The following is a 22,462-nucleotide window of genomic DNA, read 5'->3' as shown; positions in this document are numbered from 1 at the left end:
CTGTTTTGTGGAGTTTTATTACTGTTTTCCTTCGAATATTACGCTCGGTTCATTGAATCGGACAGTTCTGAAGAATCGGTTTAGTTATGTGAATCCTCGCTGCTTCATCTACAGGTTCCATCGCTCATCTCCCGCCTTATGTCCGTTGTCAAACGGCGTCGGGTCTCGAGCGCGGCGCGGCTCGTCATTGGTTGCTGTCGCCCTTCGTTGCTATGGGCGTGGAGGCGATGTCGTCTACTAAAACAGGGTTAGAGGCGAAGGCAGTTTTTTTGGGGGGACGAACGCAGTAATATTTGAAGGAAAAGCCGAGACACAAAAGAAGTCTGTGGTTTTTAACTGAGTGTATTTTTGAAGGGAAGACGTGCAGGAAAACCGAGGTCTAACGCCTGCTTTACCGCTCAGAAGACCTTATATCGGAGATAAAATACTGAGAACGACTCCACAGGCAGCGTCATTTATTTATTTATCTGATTTAAAAACACAAAAACGCAGCGGCGACTCGGTCGTTTTTTCTCGTTTGGAAACTGGTTTACTGCGGGAAACGGGGAATGCGACACTTCTGCTGAGAGCTGCGTCTATAGCTTTTGGCTTTGAGCTAGCAAGCTAACTAGGAGACGTTATTTTCTTACGAAACGCGAGGAGCTTGAGACAAATTCGAGCCAAAACTGTGAACCAAATATCCCCTTTCTGGAGACCATTAAGATGACCCTCTGACTGCATTCACACCTGGTGTAAACTGGATATTACTGGTAGGTTCTTATAGTGAACTACTGTGTACATTTCTGTTTTATTTATGCATTTGTATTTAGTGCACATGCACCTGCCCAACGAAAGGATCCAGTCTAGTCTGTAACTGCGGCAAACGTGGGCTACCAGGGTCTATCCAGCAGTGTTATTAGGTGAAGTCAAAGCGGAGGCAAAACGTCTGCGTTATATTTAATCTTGCATTAATGTTTTCATATGTTCTGTCATTTCGTTTTTGTTATTTAGGCCCAGAGCACTATTGGGTGCTCTGAATCACAGGTTCTAAAACAGCCTGTATATAATAGGTGATTGTGCAAATCAGAGATCAGAGTACATTTCTAATCAAACCAGTCATTTGCGAGTATATATTGTTAATACCTCAATGTGAGGAGGAAACGTACACATAATAGAACATGGCTAAATGTGATAAGATTTTCAGTACTTGGTGTCCACCCTTTAAGCCTACTACCAAGCCCTTTTTTCAGTAAGGAGCCCTGTTGGCGATGTCTGTACAAAATAATAAAGGCGGTTTAATTATTTGTGGGAACGACTTTATTTGACTTGGGAACGTGTGATTTTTAAATGCATTGGGTTTTTTTCAAGTTCAGTGAAGTCTCTTGTACATCTTAATAAAGGTATGTCACCAATAAGGCTCCTTGTTTGAAAACTGCAGTGATATCTTTCAACACCTACAAAGTTCAGTCTCAAAAGTTGCATTTTGTACTTGTCTGCCACAGTGTTGATCTGTACTACTGAGATCTGTCCTCTTTGCTTTTGTCACTAATGTTCTGATTTTTGCTCATTTTCATTTCCTCAGTAGCACATTTCTACATTTCCTTTGTAGCAGGTTCTTGACAACTTCATATCCTTTCAGACCCACAGTGGTCTTGGCTTTTATTTTAATTTTTAGTTTAGGCTTAGTGCTGTTTGTCTTTTGGGGAAATTATTTTTAGTCAAGCAAATATTACACATTTGTTAGCAGGTCCATTTCCATTTTTTGTACTCCTTTCACTTCACACTATGTAATTGTACTTAAAGTTCCCTTCCAGTCCTCAGTTAAACCAGTGAAAATACCAAAATGTGTTTAACAACATGAAGGCTAAATAAAAGGGGTAAAAAAAATCTCAAGATGACTTAAAGTTGCCTAATGTAACTACATCTTTGTCCTCATTCAGTAAGTGCAGTGCTTTGAATATAGTTCCTGCCTCTATCTTCAGTTCCTCACCACTCACCTGCAGCTCAAAAGCCCACCCAGTAGTTGGGTGGGATTGCTTTCTTAGTTTTGTGACATAAAAAGCCCTGGCTTTGTTTGGGTCTTTGCCTTTTTAAAATGACAATACTCAGTCTTGTCTTTGACTGTTTATTGACTTGAGGCATCATGTAACACGCATACACACAAAATTTAAAAACTTGATTCTCACAGGAGGTGGTCTAATGGTGGTTTTGACTGGAAATGTAATAAATGTAAAATGGTCTCTGACTTTTGCAAATCACTGTACTTGTCTGCTGATTTCACTCAAATCTGTATTATATTTTGAGGTCTTTTGCTTATGGACTGTAGCCTGCAGGCTATATGCCTACTTAAAACTGGTTTTAACCATAGTTTCAGAAGTTTTGTAGTTTGGCTGTAGGCTGTATTCTAAATATAAGCTGAATGCTTTTCCCTCACAGCTCGAGGAGGGACAGGGGAGTGCGAGCTTGAGCCCACGTTGCCCCATGTTGAAACCCCGCAGGTGCTGCAGCTCCACCGTGGCGAGCTTGAGCTCGTCCCCAACATCGCCATCTCCCCCTGCACTTTGGGAGAAGTGGAGTGGGTGTTTCTAAAGCGGACTTGTGGCATGGATTGCAGAGATGAGCCCGGAGTCCCCACAGTTCCCATCGCATCAAAGTGCCCCTCTGTACCTGGCTCACGTCGTGATATTCATCTCGCTGAGACAGCAGTTGGTGATGGCAGCTCAGAGTCCATCAGCGAGGGCACGGTGCTGCGAGGAGGCAGTGACCCAAGCGCTTCAAGCTACCGTCGGGGAGGAGATGGAGGAGGGGGTCCAGTCCGGCAGCAGCGCTTCATCCGCCGGAGCTTATGGTTTGTGGACAGTGAGGAACAGCAGTCCTGTGACCCCGTGGAGGCTGAATGCCTGAACGTGCACGCAAGCATGAGTCTGCGGAACCTGGTGGTGGATCGGAGCCGTAGGGCCTTGCGCACAAGCTTAAGGGAAAGCTCAAGCACGGAGAGCCAGGGTCTGGGTGGGCAGAAGGACAGTGCCACAGAGAGTGCGAGCGCAGACGAGGACCGAGGTAGAGATCTAGGAAAAGGAGCCATCGCTGCTGCCCCCGGAACCACAGAGCTGAACGTAGACTCTACAGATGGTAGAGGGAGTGCGACGAAAAGTGCAAGCGAGGAGAATGAGGAGGAGGCTGAAATGAAAGCTGTGGCAACCTCGCCCAGTGGCCGCTTTCTTAAGTTCGACATTGAGCTTGGAAGGGGCTCCTTCAAAACCGTCTACAAAGGTCTGGACACTGAGACCTGGGTGGAGGTTGCATGGTGTGAGCTGCAGGTGCGTGCCACAGAGTTTACTTCATTGCATGCTTTAGATTGGAATGCACACAGGAAATACCACTGATATCTCCAAAACAAGGTCATTCAGAGGGTTTGATTCCATTTTGTCTAGAGTATCAGAAGGCTAGAAGAATAGTGTTGGTGATTGCAACCAGATCATTGAAAAGTTTCTGTTAGTTAATGCACAGCAGAAATTTTAAATACTATACACTCACTTTTCACACTGTTACCCAATTCTGCCTTGTTTCTTTGATAAATTAACAGTTTGGAATACCATTTAAAAAAAAAAAAAAAAAAAAAAAAAAAAATTGAACACAAGTTGAAATTGATTTAAATAAAAAGTATATAGAGCAAGGTATGTAATACAGTCTGTAGTTGTAGAAATACTAAGTGCACCGTATTGGTAAATTTAACTGATAAACATCATTATTATTTGGCTGAAACGTGTGAACCACGTGAGACATTGAATAAGGTAATTGTTTTGACCAAAAGCACATTAATCCAGAGTTACATACAACACATTGTGAGGCAAAATAGTGCCTAAGGGACAACACATTTGTGTATTGGTCATTTCTATAATAAGGTTTAAAAATTGGAACCCCTGGTTCTTATTACAACCAATGTAAAGAAGTCCCCATTTTTCCTTTGTTGCTCAGTGACAGTAAGTCTTGAATTTCAGTGTTGAAAAAAGTGTTTTTTGCCAATTATCACATGCTGAAGAAAGATTACATATATGGTGTAGTATAGTAGTATGTAAATGTTTTTGTTTATAATTCATTTAAAAATGCTGCAGAATTTACTAAAATATCACATCAGTCATCGTTGTTTAATATACATACAGTTATTCATATACAGCCCACATGGCAGGGGAATTTTACACAAAGACCCTGAGCTTCCAGTAGGCTCTTTGCATCTACTCATGACCACCATACAGCATACATTTTACTTTGGGAAATTTCCTTCAAGGCCCGTAAATGAATTATGATGTATCTTATTAGTCATGTAAAATATCCTAAATGCAGTATCCTATACTAGACTCTCTGAATAATTTTTATATTATATAGCTCTTGTCCAGGCTTCCGCAATTTTTTGATTGATTTTGCTCACCCTGCCCAGATTATGTCAATATATGAAACCCACCACCTACCCTGTGCCATAGGGGAATAGAATCTGATTGCTCTTGTCAGTCAAAGGATTGCTATCCATTCATTATGCATTTATATTAATAGTTAAGTAGTTCCCAATAGGCCGACTGTAAGAATTTAACAGGCTTAAAATGTTTGTTAATGGAAGATGTTTAAGAGGCCCATTAATTAAAGGGACAAAAGATTGAATTATAGGATTCATTTCAACATATTGTATATAGTTTTGCACATATAGAAAGCTGACTGTACCCTAATTTTATTGGAGCGAAATGACCAAAGCTTTCGCAAAGCTTAAAGCACACAGTAGTAAAGAGGGCTGTATAGAGCAATAATATTACAATGTTAGTATTGTTTTCTTGTACATGTCTAAGTAGAACAGTGGAGGAGCACATTAAAATGAATTGAGTTATCCGTTCTCAGAATTTGGCTTACTTCAGTAGACAAATTGCACTCGTTGCCTTAGATTGGAATGAATTGCATAGCTTTAATAAAACATGTTCATTTGTAATATGGCCAGACTGAGCACTTGTGTACTTTTTGGTATGGTTTTGGCCAAATTCTGTCTCTCTTGCTCTACCAAGATTGGCAGACCTTAAAAGGACATATCTGATAGGTGTATTGCATGCTGGGATCGCAGAGTGCTTCCTGACACTTTGCTTTATTAAATATTCTGAGTGTTTCTGGGGTCACTGCTGACAGTGACTGTATTGTGTAGGTGTTGGACTTGTTGTGCATTGTCACTTCATTCTTTGAAACCCCTGAGGGTACAAGCAAGGCCTGGCAGGTTTGATTTGTAACACCACAGACAGCAATAAAATTTCATTAGATATTAGAACATCTGTGAATGGGATTATAAGTGTTTATAAATTGAATATTCCAGTGTTTCACTAGGAATAAATATTGTTACCTTGTACATGGGTAAACAGGGAAAAAAGAGACTCTTAAAATAAGCCAGTGTTCAGAATTCAAAGAAATGCCTATTCCCTTGGCTACCTCATATATTGTCTGGCATCCGTTTTCTTCTGATTGGCTGCAAGCCCTGCTGCACTAAGTTCGTCTGCTACTGCTGCTATTGCAAAAAATATTTAAAACAAAAAGGTACCCTGGTGTGATCTATGCCTGCTTGGTACACTTGGTATGCAAAACATTTTAAAATTTCTTATCAGGGTTACTTATTTAGAAGTTCTTTGTATTTTTTTACAATAACTGATTGTAGCCCATTTTTGCTTTGGCTACTCCTCATTCCGTTCTTGTACCACGTCTACCAACACAACACATACTAACAAACCTCTGCCATCAGTGTTGTGCACTTCTTAGATTGGTCCCTCATCCAAAAAAGTACCCCTTCAGTGGTGACATGGAAGTCCCAACCACTGATGGATGGTGATGCACTTCCAAAGGTATTCAGAGTTATAATATCCACTAATATTTTTAAGTGAGAAACTTTTGTTTTCCTAGCGAAATTTTCCATGGAATATTTTATCATTCTGGAAGTTTAACATATATACAGACCATAGTATCAAGAGATGTGTGGATGTTTATTGGCCTTTTAAACTTAATTTTCATTAAACTGCTGATCCTGTTTTGATACGTGGGCTTCTCTTTAAGGTTCAGGGACAGCTTTTTGTTTGTGTGCACAGTAGGCCATTGGTGTAGCCCTTAAAAAATTTTGCGATATTTCAGGGATTTTTGGCGATAATGATATCCTTGGCCATATGAAAAAACACTGAAAACTAATTTTATTAAATTCAGAAACACACTATTGCAACAAAATCAATGTTGTATTAATATTATATATTTTAATTTAATAATAGATATAATTTCTTATTTAAATGATATTTAATTGCATTTAATTTTAGTACAAATCTAACCATTTCAAACATTAAGAAAAACAGCAAATAAATGTGTAAATATTTGCTTGTTTTTTAAACAACCATAACTTACCAAGATTCTGACATTGTATAAAAATTATTTAGAATATTGATATTTCATATTAAACCACCTCCACACAACTGAAGTCACTCCTCTTTTGGAGCAAATATTTGAACTCAATGCACAATATTACGTGTAACTGCAATGATGTGTTACGTAAACATTGGAGAATATCATAATAACGATATTGATTTTTTTTTTGGTATCATTAAATTTTCTTTTTGCGATATTATTGCACACGATACAATATGGCACAGCCCTAGTGCAGCTAAAATAGTGATATTTGGGATCGTTAACGAGGAGACAGTGACAGAAATGATACCACAGTGTACAATATGGAAATCAACTTGCAGCAAGTGATGTTTAGTCCGTTATCTAAGGGAAAATGTGATGCACTGTTGTGTAAGAATTACACGTAGGTATGTAAAGCTATATTGAAGGATGACCAGTTACAGTGCCTGTTCCTTTTAATGCCAAACCAAACAGTGGCACCAAACAAAGCACACAATCTCTTGTTTAAACTCTTTAGCTTTGTTCTCTTCCTTTGCTCTCTAGATTTCACAGCTTTTGCTCCGTTCTGTTTTTCCTTTGCTCTATTTTTTTTCCACTTGTTTGTCATTTCTTCACTCTTGTTGTTTGTTTGCAAAGGCGATGTTAAACCATTTGATTCTCACATAAACATGGCTCTAGAAAAATTATTGCAGATACTTAGACAAGAAGGCTAAACAATTCTAAATTCTCCCCAGTTGACATCAGAAGTGGAACAAAAGTACAAAATCCTATGTATCACATTGTTTCTGACTTGAGCGGCACACACAGAACTGACTGGGTTTTCTCATTTCATAGTTTGTGGGTTGTTAGGCACTGTCACATCTACTAAATCTTTTGATGCAGAGTATTTTAGTATCAGTGTTTTACCACATTGTTGCTTTTCAAAATCATATACATCTATTTCCATTTTTACATCTATTTCCTTTTTTGTCAATTTCAAGTTCACTTCATCGTTTGAACACAACAGCTATCCTTCACTGCTTCACAAATTTCATGATGAATGGACCAATAGAAAAGCTTCACAATTACTTGGCTCAAAGCTGCTTGATTTTTATTATTATTTATTTTTTTTTCTCTTCCCCAGACCTCCCTATTATGTGCTTGGGTTTGTAATGATACTGAAAGCCTGCTAATTTTACATGTGTTTTATGGCTGTGGTCTTGGTGTTCTCCTTTGAGTCTCAAGAAAATCAAGGCACAGTCTGTGTGTCTTAGTCTCACAACTATTGACCAGATGATTTACTGTCATGTTCAATACTCTGCTTATGACAGGATAATGCTTCTTCAGACATGGCATGCTTATTGTTGTACATTTCATATTTAATACTAATATAAGAATTTGGAGTGACCTGACCTGAAGCAAAGATATTTAATGTGTTATGGCATGGATTGATATAGCCTTTTTGTGTAATGTTTTATGATGTAGTTATCTGCACCTATGCTTATGAGACCATGCAAAATTGTCAGTATGCTCTGACAGGACAGTTTTGCTCAACATTGTAATGGGTCACAACATGGGCTGACCTCACATCCTGCATCTGTGTGTGTGTTTATGAGCTCTCTACTGACCAAGCAGTATCTCTCTCCTTCTCACACTCATTCACTGTCCCTCCCCTCCTTTTTGTTTTTCTTTTTTTAAATAAATGTATTTATTTATTTTTGAGGTCTGCCACTTAATTATATTGTGCATTATTCACTTTAACATAATTTTACATAATACAATATGTGAAAACTGGTACTCCTGCCCAAGTCTAGGGAAGAATAACAAGGCACTTATCATTATACGCTACAGAAAAAAAATTCTATTGAAACCTTTCACTGTTTCTTTGGTTCTGGTGCAAAGCTACATGAGTTACCTCTTCCAGTGTGGTCATGTTCAGATCAGGTTATCGGTCACAAAGCTGTCCAACACTGCACTTTACTCTCTGGGTCTCAGCTAAGTTGACTTATTAATTTAAGATTTCTATATTATAAATAATAAACAAAGATTTCTATATAATAAACAAAGGATCTATCCTGAGATCATGTTAGAAATTTATTTTAAGGTTTGCAAAAATCACTTGTTGTCGGGCCATATTTAGCAACACTGATGGGCTTTACAATGAGTTGCAAGCTCAATTGAAGTTATGTATGACATTAAACAAACACCCAAATCATAGGGGCACAGTAATCCACAACGTTTGCCTAAATTAGATTGGTATTGATGCAGCTGTATTGCTGGTTATAGTTAATAGGAGTATAAACTCTGCTTTGAACTCTGCTTTGTTTTATAGTTCTCAGCACCAGGTTTAGCAAAAGCTCACCAACTTTGTCACTATTTAGATTTTTTTTTGTCCCCTCAGGCATGTAAAGTGTGGATGTTTGTTCATGATATAATTTTAGTTTCTTCTTGGACTTCCAAGACACACTGATCCTCCTTATGTTTTTCCCATCTCACATCCCAATGCCTTGTTATTGTTTTGAAGTTAGTTCAGTGGTGTTCGATTTTGAATTACTAGGTGAGAATAAATGCACTAAAGAGAACACATTTCTGAATAATTTATGTACAGATTTGCTTTTTAATCTGAGAAACCATACTAATCTACCTTAAATCAAACAAAATTTTGACCTGCTCTCAAAGAGAAGAGAGGTTAAAGGAGAACGTGCTGAATTACTTTTTTAAAAGTGTTTTTTTTTTTTTTTTTTTTTTTTTTTTTTTTTTTTTTTTTTTTATTGCTTTCTATCAACTGAGACTTTTCATGTTGAAAGACTAAAGCGGGCTGAGATTGTACCCATTACCATAAAAAGCCGTTAGTTATGGACTCCACGTTTTGTTTTCTTGCCAGAATTAGCTGTAGTATCCGCATACTTCGCAAGGCACGTCTTATACAGATGTGCAGGAGAGATAGATGGAGGTGTTGATAGCTGGAACTTGTTTGGACGGTTCCTTTCTATTTGTGACTCAGTGTATACCAAGGAATTTCAGCATGCTCTGTCAAAATCAAAATGGCTTCCCATTTTGACCTACTTTTGAGAAGCAACCATGTGTTGCCCCCTCCCATTTGTGCTGTCTTTGCTTGTAAATGCTTTTTGTTTTTTTTATAAAGCTGTGTGTTTTCTCTATTTAAGGGATGAAACTCATTAAATTCTTCCTATTTGCAACCACATGCAGTTATGCACCACAAGCCACACTTACTCATTTAGTAAATAAGTAGTAATTAAATCTGTCACTGAAAGACCTGTTTTTAGTCATGGAAAAACATGATTTTGCTTTGGAATGATCAGTTTGAATATTTTGTGTATATGAGAGAAAAAGACATTTAAGGAACCTTTTCAATATTCGTGTTACATCTGTTATGATTAGAGTGTTTTATGCCGTAGCATATTTCAATATCCCCAGCCTTTTTTGTCGTTATCACTCATTTGTGTGACAAGCTATTAGTTTGTTAATAGGTACTGAGGTTTATCCTTTAAGGAAAGTCTATTAGTTAGTGGAAATTAACACCTAGTAAACTTAAAACATTTACTTCACATTAATTAATATTGTGATAATCTTAAATATTTTTAATGGGGAACTGGGCTGTGTGCATTTTGCCCATAGCTTAGTAGCAGACTATAACGTACGATAATCGATTGTCCAACTTTGAGTATTTCAGAATTTCCAAACTTGAGAGAAGGTACTGTAAGATCAGATATAATTCATAACTTAAGATCAAATTTGCTTCTATATTACTAAACTGGAAAATTCTTGGAAATAAGGCAGTTTTTCCTCAGATGTTTTAACTACTCACAATCTTGATTTTTATACTTTTGTCTGAAACAAGGCAACAGCCGAATAAATATTCTACGCTAAATGACACTGCACCTCCTGAACCTTCTAAATTCCTTGCTATTCTCTGTGCTTTATACCCTTCACTGCTGCTGTTAGGTGACGTTCATATTGATTCAAGTAACTGTAGAATTTTTAAAAAAAAAAATATCTGCTTCAGTGTTTTGAACATAAACAGCGCAAAGATTTTCCTGCATACCCCAAAGGACACACTGGATATTGTCTGCCATTTAAGTACACCTTCATCTAAATTTTGTGGAATCAATCTTCATTTTTCTGATCATAAAGCTGTTCTGTTTAATCTGTTTATCTCACATCAAGCACAGAGACATGGCACCTGCTGTAGTATCACTTTTAGGAATCTTATGCCACTTTCAAACAAGAACTCCAGTGGATTTCTAGTGAATGTCCCTGAGTGTCCTTTCATGCTTGCAGCTCACAGCTGGAGATTTTTTCTGTTAGGCATGATCTCACAACGCGAAAAGAAACATGTGCTTTAGGCATGGAATAGTGCATGAAGGGCGAACTCTGGTTTCCTGCTAGATTTTCACATGCACTCACTCGGATTTTACTAGGACTCTACCAGGATGAAGTCAGAGTGATGTCCGGGAAAAATGTGTGTGGTAGCATCCACACGTAGAGCTCCTCTGGGTAAACTCATCAACAACACTGCTGGGTTACCATGCATATGTGAAAGGGGCATTGGAAATGCCAGCCCTCCTGCTCTTATGAACGTTCTTGATCAGCTTTAAATCCTTCAGGTTGTAAAGTCTTCCCCTGAGGCTCTGCTCAATCTTTATGGTAGCATTGTTTTAGCCACTCCAATTCAGCATTCTACCCTTAGAACAGTCATTCTGCTCCTTAGCTACCCTTGAGATGTAGTGTATGAAAGCAGTAGGTCATCCCTTAGGGCTAATTATTTATTTATTTAAGTCAAGTTAGTGAAGCCTGCTAATAAGTTTACATTAGGGGTGTAAATAAATAAATAATTAATAAAAGAATTGTGTAAAACACAGTCAAATCATATTAGGACACTCCATGAAAATCTGTCTTTTTGAACATATTTAAATATTAAATATTTGGGTGTCATTTGAACAGTACCGAGGGATGGAGCTTATAAAACTGAAGAAATTACATATTAACGTAAATAATGTAGTGAACAAAAAAAATGTAAATTTCTTGTGAAGAAAATGTTAGGACACCCTCTGCCCTAATAGCTTGTATTGTTCCCCCTTATGTGTTTTTTATATAAATATATATATATCATTTCTCCAGACACTCCAGCAGAAAATTAGACAGCCCACCCTTTCTAATCCTGAGTTTGTCCTCTGGAGCCAAGTCAGGAATCTAGGATGTCATCTTTTACTCCATATTGTCATTTGATGTTCATATTAAAAACTTAACCAAAACATTTTTTCAGCCTAGGAACATTGCTAGGCTACATTCTTTTCTTTCCTACTCCATCTCTGAGACCCTTATCCATGCTTTTATTATGTCTAGGCTTGAATACTGCAGTTCAGTTTTATTTGGACTTCCAGTCTGTGGACTCGAGAAGCTCCAGTTTGTCAAGAATGCAATAACTAGGGTTCTTACATGCACTATATATAGAGAACATATAGTGCTAACTTTGCTGCAGTTACATTGGCTCTATACCCTATTCTGCATAGAGTATAAAATACTAATTTTGGTTTTTAGGTCCCTGCATAGTCTAGCACTGTTTTACATCTCTGATCGTTATCAGTATTCACCTCCACGCTATCTGTAGTCTTCTGACACCAACCTGTTTTTGTTCCGTTCTGTTATTAATGCCCTTTTGGAGATCTTTCAGTGCAGCAGGCCCAAAACTTTGGAATTCTATCCCTTTAAACAACAACTAGTATTTTAAAGTATGTGATTAGTCTGGAAACTTTAAACAAATTACTTTTTGTTAAATTATTTTTTAAGCAAATTAATTTTGCCAAATTTGGCCATATCTTCCTCCCAAAATGCATTGTTTTTACAGAGCCTAGTGATGTTATAGAGAGATTATCAGGTGGTATAAGCACAGTGTCACTACTGTTGAATAACATTATTTTAGGCTGAAATATGAATTCAATAAGTCAGAAAATATGATTGGTCAGAAAATATAGTGTGGAATCATTAGAATTTTACTGTATTCATCTGAGTATCTCCAATCAAATGCCAGATGATACACTTTTGTGTGAGTGGGGAGTGTAATGCTGGAGTTAAACTGCGTCAATATTTTGAAGAAATCTGAGTAATGGGGGGGAAAAACAAGTAGGGGGTGAGAAGAAATCTAACAAAAATGGCTAATAGGAGAGCTGCTGTTCCTTATTTGTCACTGCTGCACATTGTGTTGTAAGCCGTGTGGCACTTATTGTCATTTATAGAAATGGGCATTCAAACCAACACTTATGAACAGGGCAGTATAGACGGGGAGATTTGTGCTGTGCTGCTTGAGCCTTTTGACCAAAGCTTTTAACATTTTCATTCAAGATCCCAGGGAACTGTGTATATGGAATAGGGGTATAATGTCACCTTTACAACTTAATCAAATAATATACACTTTTACAGAAGACTTTTAGGAATGTGTGTCAGAAGAAAAAAAATCCTTTATTTTGTGATATTTAGAAATAAATGTGTGAAAACGAGTGTTTAACATAGCAGCAGATGGGCCTTGTCTACACATGGTGCAGCCAACACTTTTAACTAGTTTGTGCATGGATCCCCAACTATTCCCACCCTTCCCTTCTGTTTGTTTTTGAAAGTTAATATCTTTACGACCACGCTTTTGAACTTCCTTTGGCTTTAATGATGTTTGTTTGCCCCAGATAACCCCTTAGTTCTCTATGGAAATGATGCCTCTGTGTTATCAATCACGTCACTTTTTACTCCAGTGCAAAAAACTAATCTCAGGACAGAACCTCACAACATGGACAAAGTAAGGTTTGCTGGAGCTCTGGAAATGCCAGAAATCTGACAAGTAAATGTGAAATATTACAAAGTTCTCATGCCAAAATTGGCACAAATTTTTCTTTTTTTTATTTCCTTGAATAATGGCTTTTCACTTCTTTTTTTTTTTTTTTTTAATCTCTCCCTTTTAATTATCATTCTCTTTTTTTCCTTTAACCCCTTTTTAAAATTAATTGATTTTTTTTCCTTCAGCTCCATACCTTGAATAAAAGACATTCTTCTCATATTAATGTGAGAAGTACTGGATATGTTGAGTAGTACTGGTTCATTAGTTACGTTCTTGATAATGTTGCTGGTGCATTTGTTGTGTGAATTTCATACTTCCTCTGAGAGGAACAAGTTTATGGGACTTCCATGTGCCCTTTTGATCTCCCAATACAAACACACATACACTTTTTGGTATATTCTACACTTGGTTCCTTTTTTAATCTCTGAAAAAACTGCAAATATTAATATCCATCAGTAACGCAGAGACAGTGGTATAAGGAGTATGTCAGATTAGACAGGGAGAGGGAGACTGGTTTTTGTGTGCCACATGTGTAAGTTAAATAGGATTGTGTATATATTAACAGTTTCTGCCTGTTTGAGGATTATTGGTGTTAAGTAATACAGATTTTGTGTCAGGAAGTTTGTGGCAGGAAAATGATGACAAGAACGCTTAGAGCTGCTGGTTATAGGCTGGGTGAAAGGGGCCTCAGAACTGAATTGGTGTTTTCCCCAATCTTATAGTACAATCTTACCACCTAAATTAGAAGACACAAAAATAGAAAAAAGAAAATGGATAAAGAGGTGTGGGGGTTTTATTTTATTTTATATATTATTATTTATTATGAAAATCATATCACGGGGAGCAGGAAAAAAAAATATAGAAAAAAAAACTGGAAAAATTTTCATAGAAGTACATTATAAAGATAATGTTTAATCAACTGAACTGCTTTTGGACCTTTTGTAGAATATTAAGTAATCAATTTTTTATTTAAGCACTTTTTCCTGATCAGTGTTGTAGTGGGTTTGATTACATTATGGACAGGGCATCAATCCATCCCATAGCATCACACACTCACCTAATCACTAAACTAACTCATTTTTTACACAGCCAGTACCCATACCATCATGTCTTTAGGACTGTGGAAGGAAATCTAAGTACCTGAAGGAAACCCACACAAACATGAGCATGAAAACAAATGAAACTCCTCACAAACAGTTATTTGACACAATGATTCAACCCACAACCCTAGGACAATTGAGCTGAGTTTCTTATGTCTTTGAAAATCAAATTTGACCACACGGCAGATGTGTCAAGCGGATGACAACAAGAGTTTGGGCCAGGCACCACATGACCTCTTACACTGCCATTGACAGTCTTTGTGAAACTGATGTGCTGTAGTAAATTTATTAGGAACTAATTAGTTAAAGGTGCATGGTATACAATGCATTATAGTAGATCGTGGCTCCTGTATGCGAGAGCAAAAAACATCTGAAAGAAACCTAATTGCTTATAAAAATTTATACCTTGTTATTGACTTTACTGTTCCTGAATTGCTGGTATCACCCCTAATATAATCTGGACACACCCCTAATTAAATACTGGTTTACCCCTATTTAAATCCTGGTTTGCCCCTTATTGTTTAGTGGAGGTATTCTTTGTTGTGAGTACTATTCAGTTCTTTATTGAATTTAGTTATTTTTAGATTTCTAAATGCAATAAGGCATGCAACAATATGACTTAAAATGGTTTTATCACAATTTAATGAGCTGTTTTATGCACAACTTGAAACAGGCTCTGTGATAATCACAGCCTCTCAGGACTTATTTCCTTAATTAATTAGGGTTGAAGAAATAAGGAGATTTATTTTTTCATTATTCTTGGGTTATTGTTTATACTTTTAAAAGTTTTCTAGAAAAGTACATACAATAGTGGGATGTTACATGCCACATAGATTTATCTTAACCTCTATTGTAACACTCGTCTACAGGTCTCTCACAGTTAGTTTCTCTGTCCTTGTTTTGCTGGTCACTTCAGACTTGAATAGTGTGTATTCCTGACCTAGGCATTCTCATCTCTGTTGTTTTGCTGGGAATCTAGGTCACTGGGTCAAACAGGGATGCTGGTTAACTCTATAGAGAAACTAACCATTGTCTCCATTCGCATTCAGTATTTTTTGTCAGTGGCTGTGGGAATTGCATAGAGGAATAGAAACATTTAGAAAAGAGTGACTTCAGCAATGGCACTAGAGTTCTTGCTCACTTGGCACATGCTAGGACAGATAATTGAAAAAAGCCTGTCAGCAAATCTTATTGCTTCAACCCAATTATGGTTAAATGTTTTTGGTATGTGTGTTTGTGTGTGCACACAAGCAGTCCCCTGCTGTTCTAACAACATTAAGCATACAGCTTTGGTTTGGGGCAACAGAGTGGAAAAGCACTATGGATTACTTCCTATCTGTGTCACAGTCCATTTGGAACAGCAGAGATCTGTTGCATTCTCTTGTGTTTTTTGGCTGTGGACTGACTGACTCTTGCCAGTATTAGATGCTGACATGGCTTACTTGAAATGTATAGCAATCATTGATGCTGCCTATTTGAGTATAAATCAGATTCAAGGGTAAAAGCTACTTGCTAATGTCTCTTTTGGCACCCGATTGAATTAGTATGCCCTTAGAGTTTTTACACCCTCTGTATGTAGAAATGCCAACAGTAGATGAATATTTCATGTCCTCAAATATAAAATCACACATTTTGTTACTACATATACCAAGGTGCCTAGTTTGTTTCTAGATGTTAACAAGATGTGCTTTCCATCTTAGGAGACACAGTAGGCCTCTGAATTATATTCATCATTGTGTAATTGTCCTGATATCCATAGTGGGAATAACCTGTCTTACTCCTCCATTAGGATTGGATTAGTTTTTCAGGAGAAGATTTGTAATCATTTTTTTTATGGCTCCTCTGTGATAAAACCCTGGATGGCAGTGAATAACTAAAGGGAATCAGAGGTTCTAGTTCCTGAACTATATTGCATTGTCTCATGATCACAAACAAGGTTATAGTTCTAATTACATATATATTTTATAATTGTTTTAATATAAACATATTATATTAATATATATAATGATATATACTTGATTATCAGCCTGTGTGATATACCCTTTCTCATTTGTTTTATTTTCCCTTCTTCTGATAATGCTCTCCCAGGTGAACACCAGAAAACTTTTAACACCTGCACCAAGTACCTGCTTCAGTAACTTTTCCTGCATGGAAAATATTTTCAGGGAGTATCTATGGAAATGTCCACTTGTAGGCTAAATGTGGTGCTCAGCATTGCCCAAACTTTTTATATACTTTTTTTATTCTTCTTGTTAAAATGCAGAGATTTGCATCTGGACAAATATTAAAATGATCAGACCCAGAGTTCAATGAGAACAGTAGGTAATTCAGTCTGTAATATTTTCTGAGGGGAAAAAAGGCATGGTCCATTCAGATGGAAATGCCACTCAGGAATGTCTAAGTAACTGTTGTGGTTATATTAGTTATAGTTCTTGCTGGTAAAATATTTTTTTTTTCTTTTAAAAAGTGTAGTTTTGGACAGTAATATACAGTTTTTCCTAAGGTATGTGTTAATTTGCAGCTTGGAAATAGAATTTAAGTGTGTGTAAATAATTATGCTAAAGTTAAATGTTTGAAAACAAATGCAAGCTGGAAACAAATATTTTCTTTAACCTTTGACCCCTTTTACATGACAGGTTTGACATTCGTGTAGAGATAAAAATCCATCCAGGCAGTGAGTCAGAAAACCTGAAGGAAAGGATACTGCAGGAGGAACTAAAAAGCTATGGATGTCTGTGTAATGTGCTTGACCTGATTTGTTGGAATGCAGACATTTAGTAGATCCTTAATAATAATAACCACTGTCTGCTCCATTCCACTGCATTGCCCAAGTGTACTTTTGTTGCACTGTATGTAAGGCATTTCTGTAGGTAACATCTTGGCAGGAGGAGGGTGGTGGTACTGTAGTTATTTAAAGAATGGCACCTGTTCGCAGATGGGTGGCACAATCTGAAACACCTGCTGCCAGAATGGGAATCTGCAGTACATTGTCGTGTGTTTGTGTGTGAATGAGACTTTCCATGCTGGGCTTAACGTCTTCCGGACAGTTAGGGGCTACTGAATAATGCAGGGACACCCCCCACCCCCACACCCTCTCTCGAGTCAGCTGAAAAGGCTTGTGCAGAGAGAAGGAGGAAAGAAAAGATGAGAGGGCCAAGGAGAGAGAAAGAAAAGAAGAGATGGAGGAGCGCACGTGGAGCATGTGGGGACAGTTCAGGCAGGCTAACTCAGCTGTGTGGAATAGGCTCTCTGCAGTGTTGCATAATTTATGGGGCTCTGGGAGCGAGAGCTATAAAAGCCTAACTCACACTCACATTCCTGCACAACACGTGGACATCCAGAGTGTGCACTGGGTGCCATTTTTCATCAGCCCACTTTTACTTCTCTGTACTTACCTCCTTCTCTTTCTCTCCCTGACTGACCTTTAAATTAATCTCATTAATCACTGCTGGGTTGAGGGGCATCGGGGTGAACCTGCGTGGGTCCATCCGTCTGAGCGTGTGTGTGCGCGTGCTTGTGCGCACATATGCCACAGACAGTTTAGGCATGTATGTGCTTATCACAGCTTATAGCTTATGGTCTTATTGTTCTCTGTGTTTGTGTGTGTACAAGTCCTTTTTGTCTGACTCGTGTCACTGGGTGATTGAGTGCAAAGCTGGTTATGTAATAGAGCTGTTGGCTTTCTAAAGCAGGACACTGATGTGGTGTGGTAGGGAACAGACCTATGACTAGACAGATTTAGGACTGTCAGTATTGATTCCTTTCATTAATAGTGTAAAGTGCAATATTTGATTAGAGATTTTTATCTCATTGTAAGAGAGCAATAGGAGGATAATTAACTCTCTAATCTCATAGTGGGGCAAATAAAATAATTAAATGTAATTAATAATTGAATGTAATTAAAACTATAAAATATATTCTGGTTTGTTTAACACTTTTTTTTTGTTTGTTTTTTTTTGGGTTTTTTTTTAAAGCCACCCAATTTATGTTCAAAATGTACCTGAATTTAATGTTTACGAAAATGCCAAATAAAACCTAATCTTAAAACCGTTACATAGAAAAATTAATGGTCATCACTAGCATCATGAATAAACAAGGTGACAATAATAAGATCAAGTCCACTTAACTTCAAAACAATTAACCTTATTTTTTTCATTCGTGGATTTCCAAAGTCTGTTTTTGGCTCATCATTAAATGTAAGCATTGTTTTGCTAAAGTGTACTGTAATCTCCTGAAATTATTATGATATATTAATCATGAAATGTTGTTTAAATCACAAGGATCCCAATTTAAATCCAATTTAAGGGAAAGAATGATGGAAATTAAAAAAAAAAAACTCAAATAAAGCAGGTTAAAATCTGTTAAAAGTGAGGTGAGCTATGACAGCTTCAAATTTTAATCTGAAACCAGACCCTTGGGAAATACATTAGGAAAATAATGTCCAAACCTGACATAAGCTGTAGATATGACAACTATCAGTCTGTAATTTTAACAGATATAAGTGGGTTTGTTTGTTTGTTTTTTTGTGGTTGGAGATTTTGATTATTGTAAAGTTTCATGTTTTTATTTATTTATTTATTTGGCATATTTAAAAACTGTCAACATCAAAACCTGTGATAAAAATAAGAGCAAAACAACAGATATTCAATCGAATGGATGACAACGGTGTATAAGGGGCGCACGATACATATATACATAATGGAAAGCAAAGGGAAGGGGCTAGTATTGATCTGCACTGCATTTAATGGTCTCTGCACACAGTCTGTGGTGTGGGGTCTCCAGGGCTTAGGGTACTTCTACCCTATCACTGAAAGAACACTGAAATCACAGCCTAGAAACCACATTCTGAAATGACTGACTGATGAATGGCACAAGGCAAAAAGCCTGCTTACCACTGCTCCAAGTTCAGAACATCTGCATGTGCCAATTCCATTTGAGCTTTTACCTATTCCATTTTTATGTGCAGACTTGGTATTTTGTTTGGTGCATGGACACTGCTTGTTCAGTGAAAGATGAGTTTACCTGATACACCGACTATGTCAGTATTGCACTTGATAGTCATGCCAAGCACCCACTTGCTGTCATTCTTGTCCCACAGCTGTGCTGAAAAATAGTTCACCACCAAAATATCTTCTTTGTGATATGGGTAATCCATTGATTTATAAACAGATGGCGTTAATTCAAATTTTAAACTTAAAGCCTGGTCTAGCCGAAAACTAGTCCAATATCTCACTGTTGGCTGTGATCAATGTAATGATTTTTCCTTTTCCACAATCTAAAGAGACAAGAATGGCTACTTTACTCAGTTGTACCATGCTGGATACATGAGTGTATGTGCCCATAGAGGGTATTGAGGTTATAGTCAGTGCAATCACATGGCCTATGACCCATCAATCCCCACATTTCCATAATTGTCCTGTTGTACATTCTGTTTCTCTTTACCCTCTTTCTATATTTCCATAACCTTACCCCTCTCCTTCTCTCCCTGTAAGTGGTCTGTGATAGGTAATAATGGTTGTCTACAGGAGAGGGAGCATTAATGAACTGGACTCTTGAGCTTCAGCTTTATAGCTACTGCAGTGACAGCGAAAAACCACTGTCATAAGAACAGACAATTACAGTGGGGGCTGGAGACCCTACTCCAAGCTCAGGAACCAAGTTGTTCATGAATGAATTGCACATTACGTTATCTATTTATCATTCAGTATATGGATATTTCCTCAATTCTTGCTGACCTTAATATGTCCCAGTGTATTTGTTTGTAATATTTGAATGTCACTATTTTAGCTACTGGCTCTGTTCTATTCTCTGGTTTACTCTAGTCTCTCTAATCTGGAGCTATTACATCAATTTGTTTGAAAACTATGTTATTATTTTATTTATTTAATATATTTAAAAATCTTTTATATTCCAGTTGCAATGTCTGAATATTCTGATTATTTTTAATTATTATCGTATTATCATTACGTCTGTGGCATAAAAATGCCAATAATATTGTTTATGACAATTATTTTTGGAACAATATATCAACCACAGAAATGGGCCTTGAGACAGGCCTAGTGTCTTGAACCCTCTAGTACCCAAAAAACCTACTGCAGATTTATTACTTTAATGAGCTGCCAGACAGATTAAAAACTCTTTTAAAGAGGGTCAACATATAGGCTTGTTTACATAAATCCAGTTGGGTATGTTTGCCCTCTCAATACGACTACTTAATGATGAGTCATATCAGTATCTGCATATTATAGCATGAAAAATATTGATGCTGGAAATTTTTAATTTTGCATTTGAGCAGTATTTCAAAGATCATGCGCTCTGTGCTCTGAAAGATCTTGTACTCTGTGTTTGAACTGGCTAGGTTATGCTTAAATATTTATTTAGAAATTGATTCTCTGCATTGTTAATCCATGGAGATGTATCTCAGTTCTTGTAACGGCATCTGAGAATATATACGTGAAATTATCAAGAAATTTGCCATTTGAAATTTGTGGTCTCCATCCAAAGTTACTATCCTTGCACTCCTACTGCTTAATAGTTCCTTTATCTATGAATATTTTAATATATAATAGGATGATTTGGATCTCATAATTGTGTAATATATAAATAAGTTTTGTTTCCTTGTTTTTATATATATATATATTTCTTTCTTTCTCTCTCTCTCTCAGGACCGAAAGCTGACAAAGGTGGAGAGGCAGCGCTTCAAAGAAGAAGCTGAGATGCTCAAGGGTCTGCAACATCCAAACATTGTGCGCTTCTATGACTTCTGGGAGTCTCTTCTCAAAGGGAAGAAATGTATTGTCCTGGTGACAGAACTCATGACTTCAGGAACTTTGAAAACGTGAGTATGGACCTCTGAATTCAGAATAAAATGTTATTCTGTTAATTATTTAAATAGTATAGACTCTAAATAAATTCCATGCAAGTTTTCATAACTGCTCTGTGTCACTAATACTTATCTGGGGCTGTTACATGAAGTCTAACTAAAGTAAAGGGTTATGTTGCAGCTTTTTAAGGCTGATCTAGTCAGTTTATTTCTTTTTCATGAGCTTTAGTGAACTTCCATGTGGAAGGTGAGTCTGACTCATTTTTGCTTAGAGACATTTAGATTCATGGTCTGTTTCAGTAACTCGTCTTGGATATTTCCATTGTGTGCAATGAATGTGTTTCTTGGAATACACTGATCAGCCTTAACAATAACACCACCTCCTTGTTTTTGCATTCACTGTCCATTCTCTCAGCACAGCTGACCATACAAGTGCACTTTGTAGTTGTCCTTTCTCACCCGTTATTTCAGTAGTCTGGACCACAACAGAGCAGGTATAATTTGGATGGTGTATCAATCTCAGCAATTCTGTGATACTGATATATATTGCTGGCCATATGTTGGTGCATGTTGCTCTGGTATGAGTGGATCAGACACAGCATTTTTCCTGGATTTTGCGGCCACTCACTGTTATACACTCCTATCGTGTTGGTCCACCTTGTTGATGTAAGTTCACACAGTTACTCCCTTGTTGCTCCACAGTTTGTGTTGGTCATCCTCTGGTTCTTTACCAGGGGTCAGAGGACACTGTTGGCTGGATGTTTTTGGTTTGTGGGCTATTTTCAGTTCTGTCAGGACAAGGTGTTAAAAACCTCCAGCAGCACTTTGGTTTTTCCTATACCCAACACACATTAACACACCACCACTACATTCACAATACCAGTGCAGTACACGTTAACACTCCAACACAACTACCACCATGTCAGTGTTGCTGCATTGCTAAGAATAATCCATACCTGCTCTGTGGTTGCTCTCTAGGGGGTCACAAGGACAGATGTAATTGTAACAGACAGATGTCTAATTGTAGAAATACAATTAGAAGTGCACCTACCCTGTGGTCTGCGAATGTACAGTGAGTAAAGAAACAAGGAGGTGGTGTTATTGTTATGGCTGAATGGTGTGTGTACAAGGGTCTTGAAAATTTGTTAAATAATCTATTTAATTGTTTGTTTTGATTGCAATACAAAGTTATGTCCAATCCCACTCATAAGATCCAGTTCTCACTTGAAGGAGGCAACTATAGTCATTCTATGGCTACTGTACAAATGATGCATTTGCTTTAGTGTTCTAGAGGTTTCCTGAAGATAGTTGAGGCATTTATCT

General features: G+C 37.3%; 1 protein-coding gene across 4 annotated transcripts in view; it reads left to right on the top strand.

Annotated features, from left to right (window-relative positions):
- Window positions 1–259: 259 nt before the first annotated feature.
- The window catches only part of LOC136665689 (serine/threonine-protein kinase WNK2-like), a 61,258-nt gene continuing 39,055 nt past the window's right edge, over window positions 260–22,462 (top strand). For all 4 annotated transcript variants that reach the window (XM_066643364.1, XM_066643363.1, XM_066643362.1 and 1 more), the window contains exons 1-3: window positions 260–749; window positions 2,416–3,299; window positions 20,982–21,154. In XM_066643364.1, the coding sequence (XP_066499461.1) occupies window positions 2,583–3,299; window positions 20,982–21,154 (890 nt within the window). In that variant the 5' untranslated portion in view covers window positions 260–749; window positions 2,416–2,582. The remainder of the gene's footprint in view (window positions 750–2,415; window positions 3,300–20,981; window positions 21,155–22,462) is intronic.

The sequence above is a fragment of the Hoplias malabaricus genome, chromosome 14, assembly GCF_029633855.1.
Source record: "Hoplias malabaricus isolate fHopMal1 chromosome 14, fHopMal1.hap1, whole genome shotgun sequence".
NCBI classification, from domain to species: Eukaryota; Metazoa; Chordata; class Actinopteri; order Characiformes; family Erythrinidae; genus Hoplias; species Hoplias malabaricus.
The sequence above is the reverse complement of the archived record's forward strand: the minus strand, read 5'-3'. Positions and strand labels throughout refer to the sequence as shown.